General features: G+C 41.0%; 1 protein-coding gene across 2 annotated transcripts in view; it reads left to right on the top strand.

Moving 5' to 3' along the window:
• The window catches only part of ndst2a (N-deacetylase/N-sulfotransferase (heparan glucosaminyl) 2a), an 81,723-nt gene extending 55,173 nt beyond the window's left edge, over nt 1-26,550 (top strand). For both annotated transcript variants that reach the window (XM_030155754.1, XM_030155755.1), the window contains 9 exons: nt 2,254-2,382; nt 2,984-3,166; nt 4,725-4,821; nt 4,917-5,040; nt 5,903-6,077; nt 6,170-6,340; nt 9,824-9,933; nt 22,100-22,202; nt 24,126-26,550. In XM_030155754.1, the coding sequence (XP_030011614.1) occupies nt 2,254-2,382; nt 2,984-3,166; nt 4,725-4,821; nt 4,917-5,040; nt 5,903-6,077; nt 6,170-6,340; nt 9,824-9,933; nt 22,100-22,202; nt 24,126-24,251 (1,218 nt within the window). In that variant the 3' untranslated portion in view covers nt 24,252-26,550. The remainder of the gene's footprint in view (nt 1-2,253; nt 2,383-2,983; nt 3,167-4,724; nt 4,822-4,916; nt 5,041-5,902; nt 6,078-6,169; nt 6,341-9,823; nt 9,934-22,099; nt 22,203-24,125) is intronic.
• The last annotated feature ends 988 nt before the right edge of the window (nt 26,551-27,538 follow it).

A 27,538-nucleotide genomic window follows, 5' to 3' on the forward strand; every position in this document is an offset into this window, starting at 1 on the left:
GTGATGGTATCACGCGATGAAGCCACAGAAGTTTAATTTTTCTTAATTAAATCTTTATTGAATGAAGTAGAGTATACAAACAATGTATACAACAAGAAAATAACATAAGTTTGCCAGGGGGAATACACTACAATACAATGTCCAAATCAGAGCAAATACTGAATGTTTTTAGAGCCTTTTTGTTTCCAGATTTATCGAACAGCTTTAAATAAAGTTCAACATCTTTCAAAAAATAAATAATATTTGGTTTTGTGTCACAGAACTTACATTTGTGAATGAAAAATTTAGCAAGTAAGAGGACTAATTAATTAATTAATTAATTTATTTATTTGTTTGTTTGTTTTGGGGTATCTGGCCCACAGAAGTGATACCAATGTAAGTCAGTGACAGGCATCAGTCGTGCGTGCGTGGACCACCTTAATATGAGTGATCCCCATGGGTTCTATTTAAACTGGGGGATCTGTGCGTGGAACAGACCGACCAGGACAAACTGGAGGGATTCTATCTGTGGAGCTGTTGGATGTGTGTGTGTGCAGAGGGCTGTCTGGGCTCCTCTGCTGAGGCTGATGACCCCAAGACCCGGACCCAGTTCGAAAGATGACAGTATGGTACGGATCCAGGACAACGTAAGATGAGTGATCCCCATGCAGTTCTATTTCAGTTGCGGGATCTGTGCGTGAAGCCACGGCTTACATAAGTACTGCGGGCTCATTAACACGTTTGAAGTCCAGTCATTACACAGACTTCTGTGACAGACTGCTGTCACTGATAGGAGGAAGAGCCTATGGTAGCCAGCAGGTGTGTGGCCCGGAGGCACGAGAGAGATGAAATCAGTTTTACGATTTCCCTTTTTTAAAAATAGTCTTAATTAAAAAATCCGATTTCAATTTTAAATTGATTAATCGTGCAGCCCTATCACAAAGTATCCTTTAAAACAGGTGGATAACATGAACAAACTGAAATATCTTAAGAAAAGTGCAATTTTATCAATATTCTGCCTAAGTTTATCATTTACACATGTGCATTACAACTTACAGATCACAGTGGATCAACAAATACACAAAATATCTAGATATTTCAGAATGGACAGAATATTGTTAAAATTACACTTAGACATTTTACATTGTTCATATTTGTTCAGGTTATTCACATTTTTTGTGAAAGGTTAGGTTGTAAATGTAAACATTTTTATGTAATTTCACTTCTTTACACTGAAACGAAGAGGAAAAATTTGGAGTTTTCATTACTTAACGGTTACTGTGATAGCGTTTTCCTGGTCCGATCCACTTGGGATTGAATTGGGGTGCATGTGGAACCTGAACTAAACTAATTGTGACATCTTTGACTGTTAATATTTCAGTGTAATTTTTGCATTTCACAAATTCATCCCACAGGCTGGATTGGACCCTTTTGCAGGTTGGTTTTGGTTGGTAGGCCATATGTTTGACACCACTAGTCTGTATGGTTTGCTTAGAAACTGAAAACAGGGAAAACACTTGTTTCACCTGGTCTTCAGGAACAACTTATTTCAGCATAACAGCTTGATGTTGGTTCTTTGATAGATTGGATAGGAAATGGGGGGTGGGTGGGGGGGGTGGGCGGCTACTCCTCAAGTTTAGTCTGCATATATGTTGTATTTATTACTTATCATCCTGTTGACAGTTCTCACATTACTGGAACTTGGCCAGGTCTCCCTCCCAAGGGACTTCATGCTGAAAAGGATAAAGAAAGATTTTTGATGATACTGTATTGTTTCTCTCCCACCAAGAAAAAAAGGCCGTAATACTTTTATATTTAAAGATTTTCACTAAAAGATAATGTTAAAATATAAATCTCCTGACTGTTGGGTCATCGACAAACTAAAGATGTGGTTTGTAATACTGAATGATGTATTTTGCAAAAAAGTCACTTTTTCTTCAGTTTTGATATACTAACCTTTGATTTTACTCTTTTATGAATATCTACGTGATCAGTAAATTAGATATAGGAAAATGCATTATTTACACTGAAAAATGCAGAATACAGAGTATAATATAAAATGGTGATAAATCATTTGAAAAAGGTTAAATATAAAGATAAATTCATTTGGGAACTGCCACAAAAGTAGCACTGGGTCTTTATAGGTTAAAGACAGCGTGGACATCCTCAGTGGTGTCACTTTTTCAAAATGTCTAGAATTACGGAGGTAGAAATGCACACAAATGCGAACATCTAAACAGACGCTAATGAACTGTGACGTGTTGTGTATTTCAGGTTTTGCCCAGGCAAACGTGTGGTCTGTTCACTCATACTATCTTCTATAATGAGTACCCAGGAGGGTCAAAGGAGCTGGACAAGAGCATCAGAGGGGGAGAACTCTTCCTCACTGTCCTCCTCAATCCTGTAAGAAAACTGTCATGCACAACAACCCACCATTGCATTTAGGTGTCCCTTGAGCATTCACTTCTAAACATGTTTGTTTAAACAAAAGGTTTTGCTGTATTGTGTTTTATATATGCACAAATCAAGCTGTCAGTGCTTGTAATTCAGACTGTGATGCTTTTTAATGGCTCATGAAAACAAAAAAAAAAGCATTTCAGCCCCCAGTGTTTCTCGGCAAGTGCGACCATTATCAAACAAAAGTCAGGACCCAGATGGTGAATAGTGACAATGATACAGTTCAAGAGTCAACTGGAGAAACATACTCATTAAAAGTTGAGGAAATATTCATCATTAAAATCTTATGTCATACTCCTGTTTTGTTACCTCACAGTTTAACCTAAACAGTACATTCTATTTAAAATCTTTGAGTATTTTTCAAGGTGTAACTGGAGTTTTGATGGGAGTTAACTAGTTATTATTCTGTAAAATGTGACTGAAATTGTCAGTTGCAGCCTGTAACTGCCTGAGAGACAGAGCTTAGTGCTGCCCTCTGCAGGACAAGTCTATGATCATCCACATGTAATGAAGTAGTGACCTATGTGCTGTGCCATGTATCATCCAGATCAGCATCTTCATGACCCACCTGTCCAACTATGGCAATGATCGGCTGGGTCTGTACACCTTTGAGTCTCTGGTGAAGTTTGTCCAGTGTTGGACCAACCTGAGGCTGCAGACCCTGCCCCCCACCCTACTTGCTGAGAAATACTTTCAGATCTTCCCTGAGGAGAGAGACCCTCTGTGGCAGGTAGGAGGCATAGGAAGATAAATGTTAAAACCCAGTGGTTTTTATTGGCTTTATTAACCTTTTTTTTCCAGTTTCATCATGGAATTATCATTTTCAAACACCAGTACAATTGTGACTTTCCTCTTAAATGAATATCCCATAGACTAACTCAAGCAAAGACACATTATATTTAGAGAGCTGGTTATCATTAGAAATTTTAACTACTGATACCTCGTTTTTGACTGGTTCCTCATTAGCCTTTTGACACAATTCTATAAAATTAAGTTTGACAAAAAAATTCACTACATGGTATAAGTCTTATAATAAGCTTGTTGACATTTTTAGACACTCAAATCAAAGCAACAGACACCAGGTAATCAATAGGAAAATAAGATTTTGTATCATGTTAAACTGAACAGATATATATGAAATTAATAATAATAATATTAATAATATTAATATTATCATGACTACTATTGCTCATATACTTATTACTTATATTTTGTGGCTATTATTACTTTATTATTATTGCTATATCATTATTATTATTATTATTATTATTATTATTAATGATAATTATATATGTGTGTGTGTATATATATAAATATATATATATATATATATATATATATATATATATATATATATATATATATATAAAAAATTATTAGTATTACTTTATTATTTATTTTTTCTGGTACTTTCTAATGTGCAATTACCTGTTTTTTACTACTTATTGTTATATAGTTATTTTCTTTCCTTTGTCTTGTAATATTTCTTATATGTATACATTTCGTGTTGTGCTTCTACTGAAACCTTAACTGCTTGAGGGCTCTGCCCAAGGATCAGTCAAGTTCTATCTAATCTAATTTAATGGTTAATGGTTTCTTAGCAATTTAGTCATTTAGTGTCAGTGCAGTACCCTGTCCCACATGTATGTACTCCCTTTTTTAGATGTATCCACACTTTATTATATGAAGGTTTGTTATTGGGTGGCCTCCATTGTTTTTCAAACTGTGAAATCTCAGCAAAGGCTCAACAGAACATCATAGGATTTATTATAAAATTCATTTGGAGTTTTAGATGAACAGATGACAGATTTTGGTATCGAAGTTCAATGCCACTGTTGTCCAAACATGGTTAGTTCCTGCCCCAAAAAGACTGGTGAAAAAAAACCGTGACATCACCAAAGCCGTGTCAAATGCTTCAAATATGTAATAGGAAAATATGATAATATGGCAATATTATGTATAGGTCAAAGGTGAACTTCAGTGTTTTGATACAAGGATGAACTGATTAGATAATGATACCGAAGATTAAAGAAGTGACCTCAGAGAAACACATAATAGTTACTAATTGAGAGAATTGCATGAATACACTGTGATTGTAGGATAGTCGACACAGAACTCATGGTTCTTGACTGATTAATTTCACAGTGTTCAGACAGTAGGTAAAGTAGTAACAGCGGAGCAATTGTGTGGCTCAAATGCGACTCTTCATCTTTATTTGAACCCAAACTGCTGTAGAGCTGCAGTATGTACCTTTATCTTTAATAGTTCTGATAATGTCTGTTTTTCAGAACCCCTGTCATGATAAGAGGCACAAAGATATCTGGTCTAAGGAAAAGACATGTGACAGACTCCCCAAGTTCCTCGTCATTGGACCACAAAAAACAGGTATCACAGTGATGCTTTCTCTCTATGTGGTGAAAACAGGACTTATGCTTCATTAAATGTCTTTCTGATTACTAACTTTGGATCTTTGTTCAAAGGCACTACAGCGCTACATTCATTCCTGAGCCTCCACCCAGCTATCACCAGTTCCTTCCCTAGCCCCACCACCTTTGAGGAGATCCAGTTCTTTAGTGGAGCAAACTATGACAATGGAATCGACTGGTAAACCTGTCACACAGCTCACACTTTACTGTATATGGACTTTATTAAAAAAAAAATTTTTTTAAATGTCACTGCTAGTATCTTGAATAGAATATCTAGGCAGACTGTAAAGATGAATTGGTATAAATAGAATAGAATAGAATAGAATAGAATAGAATAGAATAGAATTGAATAGAATTATTACTGTCACAAGAACAAGTTTAGCTGCTCTGTTTAAGTTAAACAGCAGACTAAAGTGCAACAAGAAAGACTGTATATAAAAGCTCACACAAGAATTATACTGAAAATACACTGCCCAGCCAAAAAAAAAGTCGCACATGCAATATTTGACTGCAACACCTTTGGTTTTGTTTACAGGAGACATTCATTGTGACATCTTTTTTACCATATAATGCTTATGTAGTGTCACAATAAAGTTCATAATATTTTTCCCATCGTTACATTAAATTTTGAGTATTGATGATGGAGAATCGGACCTCTGCATCAAGTCTTCATCACATCCCACATCACAGTCTGGACTTTATGGAGGCTAATCCATGTGTGAAAATTATGTCTCATTCTCACTGAACCATTCTGTCACAAGCCTGATGATCCGGATCAATCCTGGCATTGTCCAGTCTTTTTGACGTTAAAAGAAATGAGAGGCTAGAAATATTGCACATGCGACTTTTTCTTTGGCCAGGCAGTGTATACTGAAAAATACTGACAATATACAACACTACAAAGAATTACTAAAATATACAAAAAGCCAACTCTGTATCATAGATAGAAGATATATATACAAGGCTACAATTTTCTTATATCAGCGGACTTAAACCGTGAATAAAACAAAAGCTGATGAATCCCTTTGCTCACTCCTCAGGTACATGGACTTCTTCCCATTCCCTTCTAATGTCAGCACAGATTTCATGTTCGAGAAGAGTGCAAACTATTTTGACACCGAGGTGACTCCTAAGCGAGCCGCCGCCCTGCTGCCCAGAGCCAAGATCCTTGCAGTACTCATCAACCCGTCAGACCGGGCCTACTCCTGGTACCAGGTCAGAACCACAGCTTCAACCAACACTCATTCATCACCGCCCACATATTTGCTTCTGTCACTGATTTTTTTATGTGTTTGTGATGATGCCAGCACCAGAGAGCACACCAGGATCCTGCAGCCCTAAACAACACTTTCCATGAAGTAGTGACAGCCAGCCTGTCGGCCCCCAGGGACCTGTTGGCCCTTCAGAGACGCTGCCTTAACCCTGGGGCCTATGCTTCTCACCTAGAGCGCTGGCTGCAGCACTACCAGCCCAGCCAGGTGATACAGACCACACTGCACCTCCATATCCATCATTGAATAAAGCTGTTCTGATCACTTCCTGGGTGTTTACACCTAGACATGCAGACTGCTTCTGCAAACATTAGTGAAAGAACAGGTTGACTGCTGGAATGCAGCTCAGTGCAGTCCACCATGGTAACGTGATGGAATGCCATGTGTGCATTCATGACATTTCGTTGCTGTTAAATATTCCACAGTCAGCTGTTAGTGGTTTTATAACAAAGTGGATTTAATTTGGAACAAGAAAAGCACTCAGAGAGCGCAGACCTCCACCAAGACAGATCTGTCCTGCCCCCCCCCCCCCCCCCCCCCCAACAACAACAACTTCGCGTAATATGGTAGAAAAATAAGAATAAAAAAAACCCTATGGATCATATCAACATTTATTAGTATAATACAAGTGACTTCTGATAATGCCTGAGATTTCAAAAATAGTAACATGACAGTAGATGTAAAACTATATATTTAAACACTTGGGAAAAAATATTGGTAGATTGATTATCAGAGGAGTGACCATCTTCATGTTACTGCAACGTATCAGCAGATACAAGATTGCTCTTGGATTCATCAGCCTGGCACCATGACCAGGTACCAGTGGTGGTCAGTTCACTTTCACTGGAGGACATTAAAGACCCATTTGTGCTCGCTTTCTGTACTAAAATAGGTACATCCATTTCCGTTTCAAATGTCAAGCGTCGCTGTCTTAATACTTTCGTGCGTCCATCGCATTGAAATGAATGTCTGTCAATCAATCCACCAGAGGGCACCGCTCTGAATTAACATCCTGGCTGAATACTACAAAGAAGAGTAAAGTTTTTTGAGAAGAAGAAGAACTTCAATAATAACAAACATGGCAAGGACAGTGAAGTTATTACTAATGTGGATACTATTGTTGATATCCAGAAGGGTAGTTTTCATACATAAGTCAGTAGTTTTCCACTAACTTACACAGCCGCTCTTTGAAAAGTTCTGCCATTTCTGGAAATTATTCTTAAATTTAACACTGCCTCCACGGTTCCCAGTGGTACTGCTCTGTATTCTATGGCGTCAAGATGAGGCCAGATAACGTTGTAAACATATGTGAAGTATTGTAAATGTACTTGGAGTATTGTAAGCACAAGTGAAGTTTTGTAAACCAGAAATATATATTTCTTTTTAAAAATGCACATTCAAAATGTATTTTGCTCCTACAAACCCATTGTCTTCCACTTCCATCCATTGTCTTCCGCTTATCTGGGAACGGGTCACAGTGGCAACAGTCTAAGCAGGGATGCCCAGACTTCCCTCTCCCCAGACTCCTCCTCCAGCTTTTCTGGAGGGGACCCCGAGGTGTTCCCAGGCCAGCCGACAGACATAGTCTCTCTAGCGTGTCCTAGGTCTTTCCCGAGGTCTCCTCCCGGCAGGACATGCCCAGAACACCTCCCTAGGGTCCAGGAGGCACCTGAAACAGATGCCGGAGCCATCTCAGCTGGCCCCTCTCGATGTGGAGGAGCAGTGACTCTGCTCCGAGCTCCTCCCCTACGGTTCCCCGTTTTTTTTGCTTTTACAAAACGCTTTCTGCATTTACAAAACTTTTCTGCAGTTACAAAACTTTCCGACCTCTTTTTGACTTGGGGGCATGGTTAGATGAGAGGCGTGTCCAGACCTGGTCCAGACAGGAAGCAATATTAGTGGCAATGGACAGACATCGCCTCAGTCACTACAGTGGAGCGATTGTGAAGTACCACCATAATGTGTCTATTTCACCTTAAATGATACCACTTATTTTTACCCCACAGAGTGAAGTTGGTTCCGTTCTTGAAACCAGTTCCGAGATCCGTAAATGGAACCAGTTTCGTTTGTAGAATTTGAACCAAGTCAGGCACCAAGCTCCAAGCCCCAGCTTCACCTCATCATGCTCTGTACTAAACCATGCTCCAAGTTCTGAGCCCCGGCTTACAAGGACGCACAGGAGAACCCATTTGACTTCACCCATAAGGACATTTGTTGCAGTTCCCAAATGAATTTTTCTCTGTATTTAACCATCCTGAAGTGGTTTATCACCATTTAGTGTAATATTATCTTCTGTATTTAGTTTTTTTTCCAACATTAAATGTACTAAAACATGTAGATGTTCTTAAAAGCTCAGAATAGAGTTGAGGATTATTATATCAAAAATTAAAAAGTGACTTTTTCAGCAAAGTCTATCACTAACTGAACATAAATCAAGTGTGTCCATCCACTGCCATTGATCAAACTCTATGGGTTTTTCTGATGAATCAGTGTTGTAGAAGATGACAGAGTTTCCACGTTCACAATGGAGCCTCTGAACATCCAAATGAGTCATATCTGATGACCATGAAAGTATGACAAACTGCATTTTACACCAATTATTTACATGTATGGATAGGAGTAGTGGATCAACAGATATTAAACAGTTTAGATCAGTCGATGATTTTGGTAGATGTTTGGGTCTTTTTGATTTAAATGGACCTCAGATCCAGTTATGAGTAAGGCTCTCCATCAGCCGTGTGAGCCATGGCTGTGAGCAGGAGCTAGGAGAGCGGCTTGGTTCCAATTTCTGTAAATGAAACTGGTTCCGTTTATGGATCTTGGAACTGGTTTCGATAACGGAACCAACTTCACTCTGCGGGATAATAATAAGTGGTGTTATTTAAGGTGAAATAGACACATTACGGTGGTACTTTGCAATCACTCCATATATGTAGTTCATGAGGCAATGTCTGTCCATCACCACTAATATTGCTTCCTGTCCCAACCAGGTCTGGACACACCTCTCATCTAACCACACCTCCACGTCAAAAAGAGGCCAGGGTGTTTTTTAACGGCAGAAAAGTTTTGTAAATGCAGACAAGGTTTTGTAAATACAGAAAGCGTTTTGTAGAAGCAAAAAATGGGTTTGTATGAGCAAATTAAATTTTGCATGTGTATTTTTGAAAGTAAATATATATTTTTGGTTTACAAAACTTTGCTTGTATTTACAATACTTCACATACATTTACAGTGTTATCTGGCCTCATCTTGATGCCATAATATTCTCCGTTGGGATTCGCATCTGCCCAGGCAGAACACTCTGTCCATATACAGTACATATGCGTCTTTAATGTAGTGCATGAATGGGCCTTGAAATGGACTTACCTACAGTGGTGTGAAAAAGTGTTTGCCCCCTTCCTGATTTAATTTTTTTTTTTCTTTTTTGCATGTTTGTCACACTTAAATGTTTCAGATCATCAAACAAATTTAAATATTAGACACAGATAACACAAGTAAACACAAAATGCAGTTTTTAATTGAAAATTAAAAAAGGGACAGTAATTCCAAACCTACATGGCCATGTGTGAAAAAGTGAAGCAGGTCCAGGTCCTCATAATATACAGCTCCATTTGAGGGTCGAAGCTTGTTTAAATATGAGGCTTGTGTGAATGACTGTTTTGTGTGCTAATGAAGCTAACTGTGTTGTAGCTGCACATTGTGGATGGGGCCATGCTGCGATCCAACCCAGCGGTGGTGATGGAGGGAATCCAGAGGTTCCTCGGTGTCACTCCTCTCTTCAACTACACCCAGGCACTAATGTATGTAACACTAACAACACCACAAAAATGCACTATGTAGAGTGTATATGTCTCTATACTCATACTCTCTCGGAGCAACACTTTGAGATGCTACTATAGAGGGTATGCACGTGACATCACCGCTAGCGGAAGTCACCGTGGTTATGTCCACTGAGTGGCAGAAAGAGGGAGATGAGTAGCAGCTTTGGCTAGAATACTGCGAAAACTTTAGAACAATCTAAAAAATGGGGAAGAGCTGTTGTGCCATTGATTGCACAAATAGGTTTAAAAAGCACACGAAGCTATCTTTATACCGGCTACCTAAAGCCAAAGACAGAAGAAGCGGATGGATCGCTGCAATTCGTAGAAATAACTGGAATCCAGGCAACGAAACCTGGATTTGTGGTTCAGTGGTTTCGTGTCAGGTAATGTTAATTTATGCTGTATTGCGTAAAGTCATACCTTAAATTACATATTGTTTTGGCTAACGTTACTTCTTAGTAAAGCTCTTAATGTTAGCATCTGTCATTTCGTTATATATTTGATAACTGAAACGTTTTTGTCTTCAATTGTGTGATTCTGAACCTTGTGCTCTACATGATTTGTAAACTAGCTTAAACTGAGGCTAACCTATTTTTCCAAATAAGAGGGTACTCTAGCACAAAGCTGTTGTAGCTGTGTTGTATCAAGTATTTGATGTTAACTATACTTAAATATCAAAAGTACCAGTAGATCATACACTCACCTGGGTCAATACTAAGGGTTCAACTACAGTAAATCAGTAGCGAACTGACTTCCAGGATGGCGGTGAATGGAGAGGTGGTGTAAAGCGAGAGCTCCCTGAAAGGTCTAATACTTTCCCTGATTAAGACGAAATTGGCTGAGAAATGTTATGAAAATTTCTTATGGGGAAATATAAGTTAAGGAATGCTAAGACAACAGTGAGTCATAAAACCAAGAAAAGTGAAGAAATGGCGACTGGAAAGTGCATGGTGCAGTCGACATGAGGGAAGCTAATGAACATACGGACATGAACTCACTGCATGCTAGCATCAACGCTATCCACGCTGAAATAAAAGCAGGGCACGCCGACATGAAGAAGGAGTTAAACGGTATCTGTGAAACTATTAGACATGATATGAAAGAGGAACTGGGAAACTTTAAAGATGAAGTTAACCTGAAACTGAATGAAATTGGGACTGAACTGAAAAATACACAGACGAGGATGGATGAAGTTGAAAATAGAGTGGTGGCTATGGAAGAATGGAATGCTTATGCAAAAGACGTGCTTCTGCAAACGGCGCAAGAACTACAACGCATTCAATCTAAGCAAACGGATCTAGAGGCACGTCCCAGGAGAAACAACCTGAGAATTTTCAGAATCCCCGAGGGGATGGAGGGGAGCAATGCACGTGAGTTCCTGGAGAAGATTATCAGAACGGAGTTATTGCTCACGGACATCAATCTGGGAATACAGCGCTGCCACAGGTCACTGGGACCGAAACCACCGACACACACCCCTCCGAGATCCATGATTGCCTGCTTCCTCACGTATAGAACCAAGGAACTGGTGTTATCCACCGTATGGCGAAAAAAAGAAATACACCTGAATGGTAACAGAATCTACTTCGACCACGACTACCCAGCAGAAATTATGAAAAGAAGAAAGGAATATACCCCACTGAGAAAGACTTTAAAGGAAAAGGGATTAAGGTTCCAGACACCAGCACCCACAAAACTTCGAGTCTTTTATGAGGACGGTCCCACAACTTACAATAACGCAAAAGAAGCAAGGGAGGACGTGTTGAAGAAGGGAATCTTGACAGCTGATGAAGGAACTGATGACCCGATACCGGACGACACCGACCCTGCAGACACAACGGCAATATCTCACAAAAAACGTGAGAAATATTCCTGGGAGGTTTGCGGATCTGCAAGACGTCAAAAATGGAATGCGGACACCGAGTGGGTCCGAGAGAAGCTAAGGAAGTTCCAACGTTCACCTCTACATAAAGAAAACCCGACTTGAGATGTAACTGTAAGTAAATAGAGACACTCAATTAAGGAGAAAGGAATGTACACGTAGATCTATGCGGAAACCTTACAAGGTATATTCTATTGTTAACTGTGTTCTAAATATATCCTGACTCACTGTTTAAGTATTGTGATTCATAATATGAGGAAACATGTTCTTGGCTAAAATATATTTTTCTGTTTAAGATGATATTTTAGACCACAATGGGAGACGACAACTGTGTTAACCTGGTAATAGAACTCAGGTAATATGTTAAAGGAGAAACGATGTATCTGGAGGGGCCCTTCACTGGGAGGCTTCCCCTCCTTGTTCAGAAGTTATTTTCATACTTCACTTTTGGAGGTCATGTATGTTTGTTCATTTTACTGTTCTGCACAGACACATTTGAGTTATATGTTCAGATCAATGAAGTATCATAATCTGAACACCAAACCAAAAAGATAAGATGCAAAACCAGGTTTATAAAGTTATTACTTTAAATGTAAATGGACTGCAAAATCCCATCAAAAGAAAGAAATTAATTAGTAAAATGAAAAGGGAAAAACAGCAAATCATTTTTTGGCAGGAGACTCATCTAAATGATAAAGAGCATGAAAAGTTGAAGATCTTTGGCTACAAAAATACCTATTATTCTTCATACAGTCACGGACAAGCAAGAGGTGTAGTGATTTTAATCTCGAACAACATAATGTTCCACTTCTCCAAACAAATAAGAGATACAGACGAGCGATATATTTTGGTCACAGGACACATTGATCATAAACCAGTTACATTGTTAAATATATATGGACCCCCAGGTAATCATGAGACATTCCTCAAAAAAATATTTAATATAATAACTGAAGAGAACCATGGTACTCTCATCTGTGGTGGGGACTGGAATATTCAACTACAACCTTCCCTTGACTCTACTAACTTAACTAAAAAAATTAACTCTGAGACAAATATGGTTAAAAAACTTCTCCTGGAAGCTGGTATGACAGATGTTTGGAGAGAATTCCACCCTACAGATAGGCAATTTACTTTCTTCTCCCATCCACACAGAGTATACTCAAGAATCGACTATTTTTTTATGTTCAACTCAGACAGACACAGAATTTTGAAAAGTGAAATAGGGGTTAAAGACATATCTGACCATGCTTGGGTATACTTAACCCTTCATTTAGACACTGAGGCTAAAACCATGACATGGAGGTTGAATACCAGTCTACTGAATGACCCTTCGTGTAAGAAATTTATTGAAAAAGAATTCAAAGACTACCTGGATTTTAATGATAATGAGGAAACATCTCCAAGCAATGTTTGGGACGCGGCTAAAGCAGTAATCCGAGGAAAATTAATAATGTGGTTGTCACACAAAAAGAAGGAAAAACAACAGCAGATCAATAATTTATTACATAAACTTAAGAATCTTGAAATTAAACATATGGAATTTAATGATCCTCAAATACTTAATCAGATTGAGTCAACTAAACAAAGCTTAAATAAAATGTATGACAATCAGGAAGAGATTAAAGCCAAATTTACCAAACAGAGATACTATGATAATGGACCAAGAGCTAAAAAGTTATTAGCATGGAGGATAAGAAAGCAACAGGATGAAAGGTCTATCCATAAAATTAAAGATACACAATCGGGTAAGATAAGTCACTCTTTGAAAGAAATACAACAATCCTTTGAAAACTACTTTAAACACTTATATACGCAACCAGATGGCGCTGACCCCCCAAAAATTAAAGATTTTTTGGAAGTTCTGGATCTACCATCAATTGGAAAAGAACAAAACATAACATTGATATATGAGATAACAAAAGAAGAATTAGATAAGGCAATATCAAGATTAAAAACAAACAAAATGCCAGGGGCAGATGGATTTCCAGCTGAATGGTTTAAAATGTTAAGAGAAATCATATCACCATTACTACTTAAATGTTTTAATTTTGTACTCAAAGGGGGAGCAATACCAATGTCCTGGAACCAGGCAATAATCTCTATCATTCCAAAACAAGGCAAGGATAAATCCATGTGTTGCTCATATAGACCAATATCCATCTTAAATTTAGACTATAGACTATACGCCTTAATAATCGCAAAAAGATTTGAGAGTATAATCCCAGACATAATAGATGGTGATCAGACGGGATTCCTCAAAAATAGACAGGTTGTAATGTAAGACGGGCCTTACATATAATAGATCATATGAATAAAAACAAAGAGAAGTCAATCGTCCTTAGCCTAGATGCGGAAAAGGCGTTTGACTCTGTACGCTGGGAGTATTTATCCCAAACATTGGCACGATTTGGGTTTAACAACTCTGTAATCTCACTTTTAAAAAACTTATACCACTGCCCCACCGCTAGAATTAAAATAAACGGTAGTCTGAGTAACCCTGTGTTATTACAAAGAGGCTGCCCCCTTAGCCCTGCTTTGTTTGCGTTATTTATTGAACCACTCGCACAAGCGATCAGAGAAGATGAGGAAATAAGAGGAATCTGGATTAACAAAACTGAATACAAAACCTGCCTTTACGCAGACGATGTATTGATGACTCTTTCTCAACTGGATATGAGTCTTCCCAAATTAGTATCCTGCCTGCAAACATTTGGTAGTTACTCTGGCTATAAATTGAATATACATAAAACTCAAGTTATTACATACAATTACACACCTACACCTCGAATACAAAATCTTTGTGAATTTAATTGGGACCACGAAAACATACACTATCTTGGAATCGAAATACCCAAGGAACTTTCAGATATTTATGATACAAATTATTTACCAATTACCAAAGAAATAAAATCTGATTTAAACAGGTGGACCCTACTGCCTTTAGATTTGTGCCATCGGATAGACATAATTAGAATGAACATTTTGCCAAGATTACTTTTCCTTTTTCAATCAATACCTATAGCGATACCTTCCAAACAATTTACCGAATGGAATAGAATGTTTTCGGGTTTCATATGGAGGGGACAAAAACCTAGGATTAGATATGGCACATTACAACTACCCAAGGATAAAGGGGGGCTATCCCTCCCAGATATAGAAGATTACTACAAATCAGCACAACTGAGAGACCTGATTTACTGGTGTGATCCACTTTACACCGCCACATGGAAATATTTAGATCTTAGTCAAATGGACATACTCCTTCAGACACTGCTTGGAGATAAAGCTCTATATAAACAGCATAAAGTGAAGCTAAATTGCTGGACTAAAACCCCCATAAATATTTGGTTCGATGAATGCCATAAATTAAAACTGGAAGACAGGCTTAAGCTGTTACGTTGGGTGGCATATGATGATTTCAAACCGGCCCGGATGGATAGCCGATTTAAACTTTGGTCCTTCAGAGGCATTACAGCATACTGTGTAATTTCAGATGATGGAGGACTAAACGGCTTTCAAAAATTCAAAGATAAATATTACTTTGGAAGGGAAGATTTTTTTTAGATACCTTCAGATTAGAACCTATTTTAACAGCATTATAAAAAAAATGGAACTCAGAAACACAGACTTAATTGACATCATGATTGCTGCATATAAATCCAAAGTCACCTGCAAATTAATCTCAAAGATCTACTGATGTTTACAATCAAACAAAGGAGTTTCTACACTTTACATTAAATATAAGTGGGAAAAAGAGGCCAGAATAATCATTTCAGAAGAGGACTGGTGGAACATCTGTCAAACCCAATCAGGCACGTCAAATTCAGGTCATTGGAAGAAATTCACCTGGAAAAATATTGTCAGATTTTTCATTACCCCCAAATTAAGAACAAATGCAAAAGGGCCTGCTGAGTTATGGGAATTGTTGGAGAAAATGTGGAAATGCCCTTGCAGACCATTTTCACATTTTCTGAGATTGTCCAAAATGTAGACCTTACTGGACTGAAATGATGAAAATGATTAACACAATAATGGGGTTTGAAATTAAAGCTATACCGTATGATGTGGCATTTTTATACTTTTCTTTTGTCATCTTAAAATGCTCCTAATAAGTGTGTGTCAAACTAAAATGTAAAAGAAATCCGCCAGGTATTGAAACTCAAAAATGTTTAATTCTCATATATTTCTGATAAAAGTCTGACCAATCATTTTAGTCTGTCCGAATAAAATAATTGGCCGAACCTGGCTGAGCCTTCTGTCAATCATCCATTACGGCCGTCCAGCATCCGATCCATTATCGCCGTCTCACATCCGATATGTGTACCTCTGAATCGGACACTTCACGGGCACTGCTTCTCCTGTCACTGACCACAGTCTCCTGTCTAGGATGTGTATGGATAGAACTGACATGCACATGTGGAAGGGAAAAAACGGATTTATTAACAGAAACGACAACTGAGGGGCACAAACAGGAGTCTGATGAATGAAGGATGGAGATAAAAGTCCGGAAGTCAGCTGTACTGGACTGAACAGGTCTGCATAAAGCTCAGCTTTTATGACGGTGGGACTCATACAGGTGCATGTACATGGTGTCACACATGTAAGATGATGTAGGATGATAACTGTATGGACTATGGAACTTCAAATGTCCACGGAAAATTTGCGGAGGCCGCGCGTTCACAGTGTGCGCGCCCATCCCCTGGGCACTGCAGTGAAGACGCTGACCCAGCACTGCACAGACCAGGTCTACTGATGGAACAGGAGCCGCGGCAGGTGGATGATGCATCTGATTACTGAGGGAGGGGTCCGCGGACAGGCCAAAACGGACCGGACCTCCACCTCTGCTTCCTCCTCCGTGAGAGGAGGAGAGAGGAGGAAGAACCTCAGTGCACAGGCAGAGGGAAGGGGGCGGGGCTTTAAAGGGAGGCGGGTTGTTCATGTTCAAACTTTTACTAAGTGCTTTGAGAAATGCCACATCAGTAGGTATAGCTTTAAACATGATTTCTGCACAGTTTATGTTGGAAGTCTACCACCCACAGTCAATTCTAGAGACAAATACATGATTAATATCATGATGTCAGCCTGTAAAAAAGCCCATCCATTCATCCATCCATCCACTATCTTCCACTTTATCCGGGGCCGGGTCGCGGGGGTAACAGTCTAAGCAGGGACGCCCAGACCTCCCTCTCCCCAGACACCTCCTCCAGCTCTTCCGGGGGGACCCCGAGGCATTCCCAGGCGAGCCAAGAGACAGTCTCTCCAACGTGTCCTGGGTCTTCCCCGAGGTCTCCTCCCGGTGGGACATGCCCGGAACACCTCCCCAGGGAGGCGTCCAGGAGGCATCCGAAACAGATGCCCGAGCCACCTCAGCTGGACCCTCTCGATGCGGAAGAGCAGCGGCTCTACTCCGAGCTCCTCCTTGGTGAATGAGCTCCTCACCCTATCCCTAAGGGTGCGCCCAGCCACCCTGCGGAGGAAAATCATTTCAACCACTTGTATCCAGGATCTTGTCCTTTCGGTCATGACCCAAAGCTCATGACCATAGGTGTGGGTAGGAACGTAGATTGACCGGTAAATCGAGGGCTTCACCTCTCGGCTCAGCTCCTTCTTCACCACAACTGACCGGTACAACGACTGCATCACTGCAGACGCTGCACTGATCCGTCTGTCAATCTCATTCTCCATCCTTCCCTCACTCGTGAACAAGACCCCAAGATACTTGAACTCCTCCACTTGGGGCAACGACTGTCCACCGACCCGAAGAGGGCAAACCATTTTTTTCCAGTGGAGAACCATGGCCTCGGATTTGGAGGTTCTGATCCTCATCCCGCTCCCTTCACACTCGGCTGCAAACTGCCCCAGGGCACGCTGAAGGTCCAGGTTTGATGAGGCCAACAGGACAACGTCATCTGCAAAAAGCAGAGATGAAATCCTGTGGTCCCCAAACCGGACCCCCTCCAGCCCCTGGCTGCGCCTAGAAATTCTGTCCATAAAAATTATGAACAGAACCGGTGACAAAGGGCAGCCCTGCCGGAGTCCTACAAGCACCTGGAACTGGTCTGTCTTACTGCCGGCAATGTGAACCAGGCTCCTGCTTCGGTCATACAAGGACCGGACTGCCCTTAGCAAAGGGCCCCGGACCCCATACTCCCGAAGCACCCCCCACAGGATACCACAAGGGACACGGTCGAACGCCTTCTCCAGATCCACAAAACACATGTGGACTGGTTGGGCAAACTCCCATGAACCCTCAAGCACCCGATGAAGAGTATAGAGCTGGTCCAGTGTTCCGCAACCGGGACAAAAACCACATTGTTCCTCCTGGATCCAAGGTTTGACTGTTGCTCGGACCCTCCTCTCCAGTACCCTGGAATAGACTTTCCCTGGGAGGCTGAGGAGTGTGATCCCCCTATAGTTGGAGCACTTCCTCCGGTCCCCCTTCTTAAAAAGGGGGACCACCGCCCCAGTCTGCCAATCCAGATGTACTGTCCCCGACTGCCACGCGATGTTACAGAGACGTGTCAGCCAAGACAGTCCCTGCACATCCAGAGACTTAAGGTACTCAGGGTGAATCTCATCCACCCCTGGAGCCCTGCCACCGAGGAGCTTGCCAACCACCTCAGTGACTTCAGCTTGGGTGATGGACGAGTCCACCTCTGAGACCCCAGCCTCTGCTTCCTCCATGGAAGGCGTGCCAGCGGGATTGAGGAGATCCTCGAAGTATTCCTTCTACCATCCGACAACATCCCCAGTCAAGGTCAGCAGCTCCCCACTTCCACTGTAAACAGTGTTGGTGGCACACTGCTTTCCCCTTCTTAGGCGCAAGATGGTTTGCCAGAATTTCCTCGAGGCTGACTGATAGTCCTCCTCCATGGCCTCCCCAAACTCCACCCAGACCCGAGTTTTTGCCTCCACAACCGCTCGGGCTGCTGCATGCCTGGCCTGCCGATACCCATCAGCTGCCTCGGGAGTCCCACGGGCCAATAAGGCTCAATAAGACTCCTTCTTCAGCTTGACGACATCCCTTACTTCCGGGGTCCACCACCGGGTTCGGGGATTGCTGCCACGACAGGCACCGGAGACCCTGCGACCACAACTCCGGCAGCCGCTTCGACAATGGAGGTGGCGATCATGGTCCACTTGGACTTAATGTCCCCAGCCTCCCCCGGGATCTGGGAGAAGCTCTCCCGGAGGTGGGAGTTGAAGGTCGCGCTGACATCGGGCTCTGTCAGATGTTCCCAACAGACCCTTACAACACGTTTGGGCCTGCAGAGTTGGTCCGGTTTCCTCCTTCGCCAGTGGATCCAACTTACCACCAGGTAGTGATCGGTTGACAGCTCTGCCCCTCTCTTCACCCGAGTGTCCGAAACACGCGGCCGGAGGTCTGATGATACGACAACGAAGTCGATCATCGACCTCCGGCCTAGGGTGTCCTGGTGCCAAGTGCACTTATGGACATCCCTGTGTTCGAACATGGTGTTCGTTATGGACAAACTGTGACTAGCACAGAAGTCCAATAACAAAACACCACTCAGGTTCAGATCGGGGAGGCCGTTCCTCCCCATCACCCCCCTCCAGGTCTCACTGTCATTGCCCACGTGGGCATTGAAGTCACCCAGGACAACAATGGAGTCCCCAGTCGGCTTTCAGACTTTGCATTGCGTATTTTCCCAGCGTTGAAATCAGGTACATATAAATGTCAGGATAGGTGATTTCTGGCCACATATCTGTTAAGACTGATGGTACGAGAACCAGACCCAGATGCAAGACCCTCAGACGGAAATACAATTAAAGGGAATTTATTGAATACAGTCAGAGTTAATAATTTACACAGGAAAGTAATGGATCTTTCTTCAGTGTGGCTGTGGTGGGGAACCGTCTTGGTTTCGGATTCCAGGAGAACCACTTTACAGCCCTGGTCGGGAGCACACGAGGGGAACCCGACTAGGAAGAAACACAGAAGAGTCAGGGGACAGACCAGGTCATACACGGGAGGACAATCACTCAGGCAAACGTACATGGGGATAGGCAGGCTCACGTACCGATAGTCCAGGCAGGGGTCGAAACCAGGATAGAGCACCGAGGTGGATGAACAGACAGGGGTCAGGCGAATTCTCAGGTGTGATAGACAAACCAGGTCGAAGACAGACGAGCAGGCAGACGAGGGATAGGCAGAGACGGTGGTCAAAGGGCAAAACGGGTCACAACAGGATGGCGAACAAACAGGATCCAAAAAACGCTGGTAAGTTAACACACCAAAAGGAGGAAAACGAACTGGCAATGAACAGGGGAGAACACAGGGTTTAAATACACAAGAGGGCGGGAAGACAATTGGACACAGGTGGAGACAATCAGGGAGGAGTCAGGTAATCAGGGAAAAGGTGAACACAAAAAGGAAGTAAAGACACCAGACAAGACACATGAGGGAAACTTAACAAAATAAAACAGGAAACGACACACAAGACAGACAAAATAAGTAGAAGTCCGGGGACTGATATGACAGTATCAATGTTCGTAGACCACTTGTTTGGTAGTTGTATGGATCCATGTCGAGTCCAATTGTTTTTAATTTCATGTTATATTCCACATTTTTCCGGGTCTCGCTGTAGTTACTGCTATACTCCGCCATGTTGAGTTGGTTTGTTTTTGCCACTCAGTCTGACTTTGAGGGGCGTGGCCCTGGGGGGAAGTGACGTATGTACATTCCCTCTATAGGGTTTCTCAAGGGGGGTGGCACCACCCCCCATGGGGCGTTTGGGCAACATCAGGGGGCGTTATGAACAAAAAAAACTGAGACTCAGGCACAAATGGTTAGTCACCATTATTCATTACAACGTATAAGTATCTATATCAGAACAAACTTTGCTCATTTGAACATGAAATAAGATAAAACTATAAATTTGGGGCGTGATTAGAAATACCAGCGCTACTGGTGCTCTTGTTTTTCTAGTATCGGCTTGTTATCTCCATAGCAACACCCCTAAACATATTCCTATGCAGTGCTGACTGAGTACTGAGCGCTCTAGAATCTTTGGGCAGAGAGGGGTTAACGGCTCCTGATGGCTGACAGCAGCCAAACCCAGCTTTGCATTTTAAAATTCCACATCCATTCAAAATGTACACAAGCACAATTACATATAAAAAGTTTAATGTCTAAACTTTATCAAACAACATGGTGGAAATCAAGAAAAAGTGCAGGCGCTATAGTGTCAATTACTTGAACTTTGGCTTTATTCCTTCGCCTACAAATGTTCTTCTGATGTCACTGCTTTGCGGGCAAGTTTTTTCTAATGAAGCGATGAAACCCTCACATTTAAAGGATCACCTGAATAAAATACATCCTGACAAGGCGTCTGAGGATGCGGCTTATTTCTAGGCCCTCGAGGAGCAGCACTTGAAACGGAGCATCTCCAATCTGTCCGCTCGGAGGGTAAACCAGAGAGAGCGAGTTAGCGGCTTTGTGTAACATTTCTTTATTAATAGTAAAGTCCTTGTCACTGTTTACAGTGGCGGAGAGGCTGGTTCTTCTTCCTGGAACCCTCCACCATGTTAAATAGTGGTTCATTTAAAAACGCAAATTATGTATAGGCCTAGGTCTGCTTAACTGAGTGCGCAACCAAATGCATGTTATTGGCCAATTGAGACATGTTGTTCATGTGATTGGTTGATGTTGAAAATGTGCGTTTTACTTTGTTTCAGTATGCAAATACAACAGTTTCAAACCATCTCCAAGTGTTGTAACGTTAGATTTTTTCATTCATTGCTTTTTAACTGAAATGGGTAGACTACACATAAAAAATTAATTTACAATGAATTTGTTCATTGTTAATGTTCAATAGACCAGGCAGCATTTCAGCACAATAGCCGAGGGTACCCACTTGAGGTCTTTCCTCAAACATAACCTACATAAGGCTACTCATAAACATTTCCAACACTTAGACAACCATTATTATTATTATTATTATTATTATTATTATTATTAATCAATAATAATGAGCAGGAGGCTCTTAATGAGGTGAAGGGTTTGTTAAAAAAAGGTTGAAACCACTGTGTTACTAGCATAGGCCAATACTGCCTCGTGGACGTGTTCCATGAGCTAACATGAGATAAGATAAGAAAACCTTTATTTTTCCTACAATGGGGAAATTGCAGCATTACAACAGCAGAGTACAAGAACACCTGTGGAATAAGATTTACAGGATCAAAAATAAAACAATAAGCTTTGACACTGAGCTGATGTGGCTCCTGCTCTGTGTGCAGGTACGATGAAAGCAAAGGATTCTGGTGTCAGCGGCTAGAGGGAGGTCGAGCCAAATGTCTGGGGAAGAGTAAAGGCAGGAAGTATCCAGAGATGAGCACTGAGGTAAGTCTCCTCCTCACACTGTCAACATTAAGCTCTTAATTCTACCAGAGGAAGGGCCAGGGGCCGAAGAAGCGGATCACAGTCACTCTACATAATGTTTTCACCAGACACCAAGTGACCCAGGATAAGCTGCAAAACATACTCACTTGTCTTGATGAAAGGCAGACACCCATCAGTTTTCAAAATAAAATTAATCACTTCATCATTATTTTACCGCTCTGGCAGTAGTTCACATATGAAGTAGCTACATCTGTGAAGTTTTCACATGCCTTTGGACAATAATAATAGTTAGCTTTTCACTTTAGTTATCATTATTGTATACATTTTTCTTTGGTCTTGAAGGTTTATTATACCCCCCGCCCAGCCCAGAGGGTATACCAGGAATTCTGTCCGAGATTTATTGTCCATCCCATTTCTCGGACACTATTAACCTGATTCTTTTTAAATTTCACACACAAATTCTTTACCATTAGGAGAGGTGCCGTGCACAGTTTGATGGCTGGATTTAAATTGTAGAATTTTTTTAAAGTATATTTTTGATAATTTCAACTTCAACAATTTGTCCAACCCATTTCTCAGACCTTTCAAATTTCACACACATGTTCTTTACATGTGCCTTTCTCTCAGTTTTGGCCTTTTTAAAAAATTTTTGAAAAGTTTTTAAAAGATTGAGAGTTAAGATTCAAAAGAAATCTCTGTATGGTCACTGAGCTGGAGGGGTAAAGTGTTGTGCAACCAGGCAGGAGTATCAGTAAGCTCTGCTTACTTTAACACTTGTTTCATTTACATTCTCAACTAAAACACTTAGATAGTGCTTTAGATTTAATATTGTCAGAATTAGATTTAATATTGTCAGAATCTGCATACACACAAAGTGAGCAAAATAAGCCCTAAATCATGAAATTAGAGACGACAGGTGGGTTTTTGTCCTTTAAGGGCAAAGACACACCAACCCGACTGCTGATTGTCGCCAGAAAAGGTAGCCTGACTGATCAGTCAGCTCCTGTCTCCCCAACATGGTCGAAAAAGTTTGAAGAACACACCAAATTGATTACTGACTTGAGCGTATGTTCGGCGCTTGCACACAACGTAAAACTGTAAATGACGGAACATCTGTCCAGACCAAAACACAGAGCTCGCTGTCATCAGTCATTGTTGTCAGCAAAGAGTGTTGAGTAGTCAAGAAGGGTTGTTGTTGTTGTACTTGTTAAACAGATGGCTAGTAATAAGAAGATACTGGCGTTGTCAGCTCTTGGGCTTCTTCCTGTGGAAGAACAAAAATGTTGCAGGCAAAAACTAAGGAGAAATTGCACTATGCTAACAATGCTAACAGTGTTCACTTCATCGAATGAATGAAGTCCATAGTCAACACTGACTGGAACTCATTCAGATACGATATGAGCAGTGAATGGCCTATTATAGAAGACAATAATAGTGTACCTTGGCATAGCTGTATTCACATGGAAACTTCTCATTCACTGCTTCACTAGTCAAGGGCTATCCCTCCACCAATCAGATTGGTCTGACTGAATGACGATTAGTGGCCGATTACACATGTTGAATCTGCTGAAAAGAATGATGACAGCATTAACGAAGGCCGATCACACGGAACGCACTAGCCAGACTGCCTGACAATGTCCGACTGCTGAAAATCGGGTCGGTGTGTCTTCGCCTTAACAAAACTTCAGTACTTTTGTGTGGTTCCATCATTATCATACTAATTGGAATCTCAGAATCTCATCTTGTTCCACTCACAATGAAAAATCAGCCTTTAAACTTGAAAAACAAAATGACAACACATTTCACAGTAGATTTGATGCATCTGCTGGATTTTGTCTATACTAGATTTTCCATCAGGTTGAGTAAATATTGAAATGTTCTAGCTGTCTGTATCTCTGACCTGCTGTGTGTTTGTGTGTTTAGTCACGTGCCTTCCTGACAGAGTATTACCGTGAACACAACATAGAGCTGCTGCGTCTGCTGAACCGCTTGGGCCAACCGCTGCCATCCTGGCTCCGGCAAGAACTTCAGAGCACGAGTTGGAGCTGAGACCCACCACCTCACACACAGACACGCACAGAGACAGAGACAGACTGCTACACAACACAACAGCCTGGACTATAGTCTGTGGATGAGGCCCAGCTCAGCCTTGGATTAGACTGGAACACTGTCATGTGGAATGAGCAGCGGGCCTTTGCGCTCCAGTATGAGGTGTGTGTTCAGGTGGGGGTCCAGCAGTCCCAGTCACTGAACAACCGTCGTGTGGTGAACTCCAGACACGTCGTGATCTAGAAGAGCACTGTGTGGATCCAGAAGACAGAGACTGGGGGCGGGGGGGCAGCTTCTGGACTGCCTCAAATGTGAGGACAGACGCTCACTGCATGTGAGACAAACAACTGGATACACAAACAGACACACACCCATCTGTGCAGATGAGTGATCACAAAGTCCATCTTAAACAAACTATTAGAAATGTTAGGTCTGAACGCAGCTTGGAAGAAGAATGGACAGCAGCCTGAAGTCCACAGCCCACAACCCATGTCAAACACACAAATATACACACTCACACACATACCCACTGTATATGTAGGTGCTGCTTCCCTTCTCTCAGTCTTGCTGTGTTCAGTGTAAATATCATGTGTCCTCTCCATGGTTCACTGAGCTGTTTGGTTCATATGGAGGGAAACATGCTTTTGAAATGATGATGCTTTTATACTTGCTTTTAACCACAATCAGTGTCTCCAGAAATGGAGTGAACCATAAAATAAACCATTGACTATGTTGCACAGTTTTATTTTTTATTCTTTTTCTTGCTCTAAATGTTTGGAATCAAGTCCTTTTCTTCCCACAACAGAATCTGAAATTCAGTAAGTTGAACCAGCATAGATCGTCAAGTAGAAAAAGCCATTGATTGATAATGTTTCTCAGTTTAAAATCAAGTTGCAATGTGTCTTGCATCTCGGTGAAAGATTTCACCATCACCTGACATATTTCACATTGATCTCAAAGAATAAGGTGTAAAAGATTGAAGAGATAAAACTGAACAAAGTGAGAGTTAAACATGTTTAACAAATTATTTAAATTAACAAACATCAGATATGGGCTCAAAAAAATATTTGACTCTCCATTGAATACTACTAATTGTTTCTTAAGGTTCCCTGGAGTGCCATGGAAAGGTTATACAGGCCAATCATACATCAGTGCTGGTGCCATATTGGAGTGGTCAAGGCTGGTCTGTAAACACCGATAAATGAGGCGGCTGCAGTTCTTCAATACAGCTGTGTAATGTTGACATTCCTCCATAGATTTCAGTGAGTCGTACTAAATGTAAAGGTTTATGATATATGAAGGGCAAAGAGGAGAACTACCTCAGATGAATCCACTATCCTTGCTTTTTAATCAGTTCATGTAGTTCACCTCATATATGTTTTGAGGTTACAGCAACCTTGACCTCTGACCTCCAAAATCTCAAATTTGAAGACATTCTTTCGAGTCGTACCTGAGATGTTGAGTTTTAAATGTAATGTGGACAGAGCATCAGACACACCGAGACCAAGCTCCATAACTTTATTTTACCCTATTGACATCTTAACCCTGAAAAACAGAATTCGGTGTAGTTGAGAAATGTAAATATTGTTGATTTTTATCCAGAAACACCTCCAGAAGCAATAGTATAGTTAACGAACTGAAAACACTGACCTCACTGCTAATGAATACTGTTATTTAAAACACCACCAACAAATTTTTGGTATTTGATAAACGTTAACACATACCTCATAAGGCTGGTCATAATTAACCAGCCTTGTAATGATCCAACAGCAAATTAATGCTAGCGTTAGCCAATGCAGCTAAAGTATGCTAACACTGCACAATGAAGCACCTGAACCATGATGAAACATTTGCCTGACACAATCCTCTGATCTAATCCTGTCTCTTAACTTTTCACAGTTCCTACAGCTGCAGTGGAGCCATCTGTCAAGAAAAATATTTAATCCAATAAACTAAGGAAACACAGCAGACACATACAGAACCCACTTCACACTGGAAGTGATCACAGCCTTAATTATGTCTTTAGTAGTTTTTAAACGAGTGAATTTTATGTAAATGTTCACGTCTATATTTACCACAGACACCAAACCTGTTTCTGTACCATCCTGTAAAGCATTTATTTCTGGTGTAAAGTTGGAGTAAATTTTAACATGAAGAGCTGACTCATGGGAACTGTAGTCTCAAGAGCTCTCATTCAAACTGAAATAAGGGGATGATTTGAGTTTATAGGCACTGACAACTGTTATTACCCATTTTAAGTTATCCTGTTAGAAAACGATGATGGAAATGGCAAAATCTGAAAAAAACTTAACCTAATTTTTTTTAACTGCCACTTTAACCTGTAAAGACCCAAATATCCACCCCTGACCCACAGTATGTAAATAATTTATGTAAATGCAGTTTGTCATCTTTTCATGGTTATCAGGTACTGCCTAGTTGGACATTCAGAGGCTCCGTAGTGAACATGGAAACACCATCATCTTATACAACATTGATTCACCAGTAAAACCCATGGAGTTGGATCAGTGACACTGGATGGACACTCTTGGTTTATGTTTAGTTAAGCTTTAATGAACATCTATATGATCAGGGAATTAAATATAGGAAAATACCTGATTTTAGCTGAAAAATGCAAAATACAGAGGATATCATAATAAATGGTGATAAATCCCTTAGCAAATGTTAAATGTAGAGAAAAATTCACAGGTCTTTACGGGTTAAATAGAAAACAGCAAGAGAATGTTCTGTGTATTACCACCTCATGACCATGCCCCAGTTTATTTGGTTGAAACCAATTCATAGCAAAGCACATAAATTTAGGTTTTTTTTTCTTTTCATAACTTGATGTCAAATGTTTCATTTCATTGGAAACAGTTCTTCAGTTACATGACAGAACCCAGTTTTGCAGGTTTGTAGGATCCAAGCGGTGCAACGACACAGACACACACAGTGTTTGGACTGTTAACCAGCCTGACAAACCAACGGCCATCACTGCAAATATGAGTTCTGTGAACGCGGTGCTGAGGTGATCGACTGTTTCCACTGAGGCGTAACATGACCAACCAGAGCTATTAAAAACTTACTGTGGGTTGTGTTTGGCTGTGAGAGTGGGAAGAAGCACCTCAGTCTGTCACAGCACTACACCCTCAGAGCTTATGAAAGCCTGGAAAACCTCACAGAAAGTACAATACACACACACACACTTCAGTCAGGACGGTAACATGAATATGAGGTTAAGAGAAGCTGACGACAGAACAGAGCCAGTATGGAGATGGATGGGAAGCTGC

Source organism: Sphaeramia orbicularis, chromosome 15 (assembly GCF_902148855.1).
Source record: "Sphaeramia orbicularis chromosome 15, fSphaOr1.1, whole genome shotgun sequence".
NCBI lineage: Eukaryota > Metazoa > Chordata > Actinopteri > Kurtiformes > Apogonidae > Sphaeramia > Sphaeramia orbicularis.